Below are 9,080 nucleotides of genomic sequence, written 5' to 3'. Positions count from 1 at the left end.
CATGCCCTGCCCTGCCCCGCCCCCACCTCCACCCCCCTCCACATCTGCAAGTTTGGCATTTTCATCCCTGGTGACTATTCCCTCCTGATTTGATTCCTTATGATGTAACCAGCAATGAAACTTGGACTGCTCCAAAAGCCACTGGGAACAGCTTGCACATTCCACAAGCAAGCTTCACTGCCGGTTAGAGGGCATAGAAGTGAATTAGAAGCCGTGGGCATTGGTGACACACTATGACACACCACAGAAGCTCATCATTAGGAAGAGAATGGGAGCCTAGTGCACCAGACACCAAAATGTGTACTGGGGCCATGTACCACTGGATTGGGGACTACTGAACTGACTACATCTGCCTTGAAGGATGCATTTGGCAGAGGCAGCGCATTCTTCTAGGCAGACAGCACTAGCTTATTCCCCAGCACAGGGGGGAGGGGGGCATCTTCTGCAGGGCTATTTAAGGAGTATATGTTGAGTGAGGAAGGAGCAAGTACTTGCTGGAAAGGAATAGTATTAAAGTGTTAAGTCCTTAAATGCTTCATGCAGCAGCAAATCCCAGCCAACTACAGCCTGGGAGGCCTGCCCCCACTCCCATCTCCCAGCCCCTCTGAGGGACCTGCCTTTCCTGTGCAGCTGGGAAGGGGGATTGGGTGACAGAGTAGGCAGCCCCCACCCATCCCAGCTTTTGCATTGGCTGGAAGCGTGTGATGGGCAGCTGTGATGCTCCTTGTCAGTCAGCTAGGAAGGGGAATGCATTCAGCAGCGGGTCCAGCTGAGCCGTGGCGTGGGGAAGGCAGGATAGTGCCCAGCTGAACGCAGAGGGAGACCCAGGCAGCAGCAAGAATTGCTCTGTGTTGCCGCAGACCAGCAGTGCAATAATGGGAGTGGAAATTGAGACAATCTCCCCTGGAGACGGTAGGGTCTGTCTCTCTCCTGATTTGCTTTTAGGTGGTACTGTGGTGACTCTGATCACAAGAGAGGGAGCCCCCTGGCCTCGGGCGTGGGGGCGCGATCCGGGATCAAGGGACAGTGCAGAGGAAGGGTTTCTGGAGGGGGAGTGGGAATCTCGGCTCGGAGGAAGAGGGAGCCCAGGGGTCTCTTGCATCAAGAGAGTGAGAGAAATCTGAGATCAGAGGGAGCTCCTTGCCGGGATACTCTGGCATCAGAAGAGGAAGGAGTCCAGGGGTCTCTGGCTTCAGGAGTGGGGGTGGGAGGTGGATAAGAGGAAGGATGGATATGTGGTCAGAGGGGGCAGAAGTACAAGGGTGCCTTGCACTGAGGGTGGGGATATGGAATCAGAAGCTCAGGAGTCTCTGGGATTAGGAGCGGGATCTAGCGTTAGAGAAGACAGTGAGCCTAGGGTCTCCAGAATCAGGAAGGGTTATCTGGAATCACTGCAGCCTCAGGGGCTCTGGCATCAAAAGATGATATGAGGCCAGATGAAGGGGAACCTAGGGATGTCCAACATCTGAAGAAGAAATAAAAGACTGCAGGGTAGAAAGGGGTGTGGGTGACATCCCTAGTATCAGGGAGGGTAAAAGCCTGAGGGTTCTGGGATCAGATGTTTGGGGGGAAGGTCTCTGGGATCAGAGGAACAGAAGGAAAGCCGACTAGATTCTCTGGGATGAGTAGGCTGCAGTGTCTGCTGCTCCTTTGGTGGCAACGGCAGAGGCAGTGAATGGTTTGGGATATTTAAATGGCATTTGCTGACAGCTGCATAAATCCAAGTGCAGTGAAGTAATTTAGTAAGGAGAGCAAATTATAGTCCAGTGCACACCCACTTTAAAATGTGAGCCTTAGCAGTCAGCAGCGAAAGCAGGTTCACTTCCAAATCGCACTCTGGACCAGGCATTATTGGGGTAGCAGCAGCAAGACAGTTAATTTCTGTAGAAGATGGAAATCAACATAATATATGATTAACGATTAGTGTGTGTGGCTGTGGTGAAAGTTGGCACTTAACGTGCACAGTAACAAAGCTTCCCAAATTTATTTCCAAACCTTTTCATGAACCATAGGCCATTTATGTCAGAATCACTTCAGATGGCACCAGCATTTTGACCGGACTAGCTGTTTTCTCCCCTCTTAAAATACTATTATTGCACCTATAACACTTTATAATGGCTCCAGATTAAAGAGTGTATTAATCTTTGGTTTTTGTGGGATCATTTTTTCAGAGTGGCTGCTTCAATCTGGTGTTAGAACATCATCCCATAACTCTTGAAGATAAATGTCATTACCAGGAACCCTATTTTTCTGTGATAATAACTCCAAAATTCTCTAATAAAAACATAAAAATCCACGTTTTTCCATGATTAAAATGAAATGCTGAACTTTAGTTTCCCTAGCTACAATATATATAGGTATCAGTTGAACACAATGTTTTATAAATATATTTACAGTTTTTAAGCTGTCAGACAGAGCCCTGCCACCCAGGGCAGAGAGCCAGAGCCGTGCCCATTCTCCTGATTATCTGGTCTGACCCCAGTCTCAATTAGATCGGATAATCAGGGTTCTACTATACATGTTTCTATCTTTTCACAAAATGTAAAAACCAAAGATTCTCTGGAAAAATGCAAATTTCTCATTTTTCCATGTTTTTCCATGGCAAACGGATTTCTGGAATCTCTGGTCATTACTAATATAGAGCCATACGTATCTGTAGGCCAAATTCATCCTCGGCTTAACTCTGTTGGCCCAACATCATTTCCTCCCTTGCCTATGCCTTTTAACTGTTTTCTACTGTTGTTTACCTCTGTGGGCCAGATTCTGCTCCAATTTACAGTGCTGTAAATTCAGAGTAACTCCACTTTTGTACGTACTGTTATTCTATATCAAGTGTAAGTAAGGGCAGAATTTAGCCTTGTCATTTTATTATTCATCTCTAGAATGTATTGGGATATGGTTTGTATGAAAGATGCTCTTCAAAATAAAGTTATAAATGTGATTTCTTCTGGTTGCAAATCTTGATCCAATCCAGTTGATTTAAACAGTGTCATTAAAACCAAAACCAGTAAGCACTATTGCCTTCAGATCCACTCAGAAGTCAATTTGCTGTAGTGACTCGTTGATGGTCTTAACATCTTTGGGCCTAATTCAGCCTTGGTATAAGATACTGTACCAATGGAGATGCATCATTACACCAAGTTATGCCAGGGTGGAATATGGGCCACTGATCACTTGTATCACACTCTTTCTGATCTACTTCCACATTGAATGGTGCATCGTACCTGGCGGTGTTATTAGTTGTGATATTACAGTAGTGCCTACTGCGATCGGGGCCCCATTGTGCTAGGCTTTGTATAGACAGGTAGAGTACGTTTACACTGTAAGTCAAGGGTTAGTGGGACTCGAATTCACGGACCCTGGCTTTAAAAGCTCAGGGTTTGAGCATCCACACTCATTGGTGACTTTAGGTTAAGAATTTTTGATCTTGGGCCCCACACCAGGGCTCCAATCATATCCCAGATTACCTATATCCCCGAGTCCAACCAATCACATCCCAGACTACCTAGCACACTCTCTAGCCCTTTGTGGTGCAGCATGGGAAAACTTCATTGTTCACCCTGCACATCACTGGAAGTTGTTGCAGCCCACCAACACATTCTGCTGAGCTGTCCTTTTGGGCTGCACGCTCCCAGCACTCAAAAACATGGAGTCATCATTTGAAGAACTTTTCTTGCTTGGGCTTTTGCTCCTGTTTCAGGAAATGGGCAGAGGTTTCATGAGATGCTGGTGGACATTTTGGTGGCGTTTTCTGACCCACTGAAGGCATCTGCCAGAGCTAATGATGGAGGAGGAGGAGGAGGATACAGACATGGAAAACTCGAACTGGCTGATGGTTCGCATGACTTTTGGTATAGCTGCTAATGCCCTCTACGTAGACCAGTGCTTCTGGAGCGGGGCCACAAGCACAAATTGGTAGGATCACATCGTCATGCAGACCTGGGATGATCAGCAGTGGGTCCAGAACTTTTCCATGAAGAAAGCTACATTTCTGGTGCTTTGTGAGCAGCTTGCCCTGACCCTCCAGCATCTCAACATACTCATGAGGGCGGCCATATTGGACCTGAAGCAGGTTGTTATAGCTATCTGGAAGCTGGCTACCCCAGACTGCTACAGGTCTGTTGCGAACCGTTTGGTGTTGGAAAGTCAACTCTGGGTAAAGTGGAGGCAGAAGTTTTTGAGGCAGTCAGGCCTGTGATTTACCCAAAGGTGATGGGCATAAACAATCGGCAGCAGCTGTGGTGGCGATCCCTTGATTCGAGGATGATTGCTACCACGGATGTACATGTGGGTCCTGAGATGACTCTGGAGTCCGATCCTGGAACGACAGATCCACCCACAGTAGGTGCAGACATTTCCTGTCGGGCCACTGCCTGCTGGGAGAAAGTTCTTTCTTTTTCTTTCCTTCTCTCCCTCTTTTCAGCTTTGAGGGCAAGGCGCTTCTCCTCGAAGTGGGCCACTGCCTGATGTGGCACCATTGGGGTTGGTTGGTGGTTTGCTCCTCCCAGCTTGTGATGTCCACATCAGTTTTCTTGAGATACAGTTTTAATATGTCTTTGTAATGATCTCTGACTGTAGGTCAGCTGAGAGTAGAGGGCTTGTTTTGGCAGGCGAGAATCTGGCATCCACACACAATGTCCAACCCAGCGGAGTTGGTGCATAAGGATCATTTCTTCAATGCTGGTGACATTGGCTACAGTGAGGATGCTGGCGTTAGTGCAGCGAGCTTCCCACTTGATGTGAAGGGTTTTCCACTGGTCGATAGTCTACCTTCATGGACAGACTGGGACACTATTCCCACCAAATGGCATTGTCATAAATGGAGTTACTGTCCCCCACTGCTATTTGTGAGGTCAAAGGGGAGCAATTTGCCCCTGAATGGACCTATGACGGTAATGGACTGCTGAACCAGTACACTCAACCAGAAAGTGCACTGATCTCACAGCTGGAACAGGCAACGGAAATCAGGGGATGCTCTGTGATCCCACATTATGGACTTGCATGGACCAATGGAAGAGGGAGAATAGTACATTTATGAATGTTTTTGTACAGCAATGTTTACAGTAAATGAGGCACTATCACACCATTCAATGAAAGGTCACGGTCACTGTACACAGTGAATGGGGGAGGTATTGATTGTCATGAATTTTTATTTCGGACGACATGACTGTTAATGTAATGCGTGTGGGGGAGCAGTGCATTTACTATTGATTGCTGTACATAGCTGTATGGAGAAATTGTTTGGATGCAACTTTTGCCTTACCCTGTGTTTATCTTTATTATTCAAAATACACATTATAAGATGTGATGTAGTGAGCGCAATAAACTTTCCTAATAAAATACAAGCCTATATTTGTATTATAAAAATAACAATATTAGAGCATTGCCAGGCAGGCCTGCATACCAAAACAACAGTCATAAACCAACACCACCCAACCATGGAATTGTCCAAAGTGCTCCTGGTATGCAGCTCCTGGTACTGTAGACTGGACTCACGCCCTGGAGTGGGCACAGCAGGAGCCTGCAATCTTGTGGCCATTAGCGAAAGCAGCCACTCAAACAGGTTTTTCTGCTGTGCTCTGACATCCTCCTTCACCCAATGTTCTTGTTCCTGGGACTGAAATGCAAGTGTCTGCTCCCTTGCTGCAATTCTGTCCTCAGCATGTATGCTGCTGAAATATGCAAACTTACGGTGACTGAACAGCACATCTATGAGGGGAGTGGCTTGTCAGCTATGGAGCTGACCCTGGAAAATACATCCTTCCTCAAAATGTGACTACCTATCTGGAGTTCCTGCTATGGGAAAACTTTGCAGCTATCAGCACCCAGATTGCCCCTGCTGTGGGAAAACTTTGCAGCTATCAGCACCCAGATTGCCCCACGCAGGACCCTTTCACCCCACACCTGGATCGCCCCCACAGTAAGCCCCTCCACACTTGGATCCTGCCGGGCTGAGCCTGCTTGCCCCACACCTGGATCAGGAGAGAAGGCTGGGTGTGCGTGTGAGACTCTGCCCTTCTCGCTCGCTGTGGAGCCGTATAGATGTGCTAATATGCCCAGTAAGGAATCTATTTGTCAAAAAAACATTTCCTGAATCTTTTTTGTTGTCTGTATTGTTACAGACATGCTTGCTGACAGGTATTTTGAAAGAAATTATCCAAATAATTGCAAATGGTGTGATTATACTGTGTTATTTTGACAATAAAATATTCAGAATTTTGCAGATTTTTAAAATATTGTGCACATAATTTTTATATTTTTGGGTGTAGAATTTTTAAATTTTTTGGTGCAGGATTCCCCCAGGAGTAATCTTCCAATCTAAATAGGCCAGACAATAGGTTGTAACGAGCACCACCACTACCATTTTGTGTTGTGATTCTCTGGTGAACCTACCTGTCTCAATGCTTTGCCTATCATAGGCTTTGTCCTCCTGCCATTTGCTGTTCACGGTGTTTGGCTTTGGCGCACTACCTTGTTATACATTATTGGGTATCTCAGCTCATAGCCTGTATAATGCACAACACATTAGCACACTACATTCAGTGAGAAGAGGCAACAGAAGGCAGGCAGGATCAGCTCATGCTCCTACCTGAATCCCCAATTTATGGTTTCCTGACCCTGCTGTTCTGCAGTGGTGTTCTGTAGTGGTGGGGCCTTCTGATGGATTATGGATCAAAGTTCTGTTGAATCTGGGGCCTCTGTCTGCCAGTTCAGATACACAAATCAATGGTGCCATTATTAGGAGGGTTTTGGGTGCATCCTGAAAAATTGCCTTGTTGCTGTATTTTAGCAATATATAGAGTGGGAGGATGGAGGGGGTAACTCTTATCAGTGGCAGGAAAATCATTCAGACCTCTTGCCCTTGGTGTCAAAATATTAACAAGGGGCTAACAAGATCTCTCTTCACCCATCACTGCTTTACTATCTCATGTGACTGCAGATCTGAAAATGCATTTGCAGTGTATGAGATAGGATTTTTTTAAAAACCATCGCCGCTTGCTAATTATATGTGTTCTTATTAAAGTAGACTTAAGTAAAAGGTATTGGAATTATGAATACGAACATATTACTTTACCACATCTTCATAATGTAATCTTATTCATTTGTGAACAATAGCAAAATATAGGTTCAGTGAAGTTAAAGATTATTATAATTAAGGCTAAGATTTATTCACGGGTATTTTTGGTAAAAGTCATGGACAGGTCACGGGCAATAAATAAAAATTCACAGGCTGGCCTGTCCATGACTTTTACCAAAAATACCCCAAACTAAATCTCTACTTCTGGGGCCCCGCTGCTCTGGGGGGGCCCTGCTAGGGAAGGGCCCTACACCAGTGCTGGGCGTTGACTGCTCCTCGGGCGGTCTGTGGGACCAGCCGCAACGGCCGCTGCTTGGGCGGTCCCCAGAGCCAGATGCCCAGGGTTTCCTGAGCAGTGGCCGGTGTGGCTGGCCCCAGGGACCACCAGAGCAGCTGGTCCCGGGTCGCTCCAGCAGCGGCCGGTGTGGCTGGCTGTGGGGCACCTGAGAAGCTGTCCCAGGAGCCAGCTGCTCGGGCAGCCCTGAAGTCAGCTGCACTAGCCACTGCGGAAGTCATGGAGGTCGTGGAAAGTCATGGAATCCGTGACTTCCCCAACCTCCGTGAAAGAATTGCAGCCTTAATTATAATTCATTATGTCTTTCCAAAGGCCATCCCTTGCATTTATAGGATGTAGTCTGCTGTCAGAGGACAAATCAGATGTTAAAGCTAGTAAGAAAAGATATTAGACTTGACAGAAAGGAGAAACCACATTAATATAAGAAAACACGTCTTCCTAAACTAAATAGGGGACCTTTTATCCTAAACCATTTCACTCCCATCCTGAATATTGGTGACTAAGATAAAATGACACCCAGATGCAAAGCAGCCCTAACGCAGTCTAACCTCCTGAGCCAACCTCTCCTAAAAGCGAAACTTTCCCACACAGGATGGTTAATCAAAGACTTATTAAAAATATATTTTTCTATTTTTAACAGGAAGGACATTTCCAAAGAAGGGTCAGACGTGCGTGGTACACTACACAGGTGAGGCGTGTTCTGAATGTTCTGTCCAGACGGCTTTGCACTTCGGGAGCCGTTTGTCATTTCAGATTTCATGATCATATTTTTTCCCCTTCCCTTGCCCCTTCTTGGCCTTTTAATATTTTTCTGTGTAGTTTCCTGAAGGCATCACTCTTGACTGGGTAGCTCCAACTACAATATCTATGTGTGCATGCTATTCTTTGCTAAGTGGAATATTTAATAGCGTATGGTTAATAAATGGCACTGTGGGCCTGATTCTCTGCTCCATTACACTAGCCATTGAAGGCAAGTGGAAAACACATGTTACACAGTGGAGGATCAGGCCCTCTATCTCCATCATCTTGGACCCTGAGGTCATTAATTGAGATGCAATGATATTCCTTTTTTCTTTTGGCTGTGTATAAAATAAAAGCATGTATCCCAGAGATTAGGGGTAAATTCACCCCTGTGCAGGGAGGCGGGGGGGACAGTACAAAGTCCTACTTTGAGGACTTAAATGGGTCTTAATGTTGCCTGTTGATGCTCTTCCATTGTGTATAAATACTTAAAGAGTCATTGGGCTAAAGAGAGTGAGTATGACTCTGTAGCCTAATGGTTAGAGCACCCACCTGTGAGATGGGAGACCTGGTGTTTAGTCCCCTACTCCAATGACTGTTGTGACTTGTGTATTTAGATTATATGCAATTTGGGCCAGGGACTGTCTCTTACTCTGTGTATGTAAGCACCTAGCACATTGCCCTGGTCTCAGTTGAGTTTGCTAGGTCATACTGTAATATTGATAATAATAACAACAAGGGAATAACAGTGGCCTTAGTACTGGTGTATCTCAACATTAGGAAGGTATTTTTCTACAGTTCAGTATAGTTTCTTAAGCTTAAATTCAGTGAGTTCTTGGTGTGGGGAATCTGTAGTGTCAACTCTTCAAAGCAGGCTGGCTGGAGGTAGGGTTGCCAACCCTCCCGGATTGGCCAGGAGTCTCCCGGAATCGGAATCGATCTCCCAGTGACTACTGAAACCAATCC

The 9,080-nt window shown here is 46.0% G+C and overlaps 1 protein-coding gene across 1 annotated transcript in view; it reads left to right on the top strand.

The window, feature by feature from the left end:
• Positions 1–715: 715 nt before the first annotated feature.
• The window catches only part of FKBP1B (FKBP prolyl isomerase 1B), a 55,736-nt gene continuing 47,371 nt past the window's right edge, over positions 716–9,080 (top strand). Inside the window, exons 1-2 of the mRNA XM_005297338.5 lie at positions 716–912; positions 8,014–8,061. Of these exons, the coding sequence (XP_005297395.1) occupies positions 876–912; positions 8,014–8,061 (85 nt within the window). The 5' untranslated portion in view covers positions 716–875. The remainder of the gene's footprint in view (positions 913–8,013; positions 8,062–9,080) is intronic.

Source organism: Chrysemys picta, chromosome 3, assembly GCF_011386835.1.
Source record: "Chrysemys picta bellii isolate R12L10 chromosome 3, ASM1138683v2, whole genome shotgun sequence".
NCBI lineage: Eukaryota > Metazoa > Chordata > Testudines > Emydidae > Chrysemys > Chrysemys picta.
The sequence above is the reverse complement of the archived record's forward strand: the minus strand, read 5'-3'. Positions and strand labels throughout refer to the sequence as shown.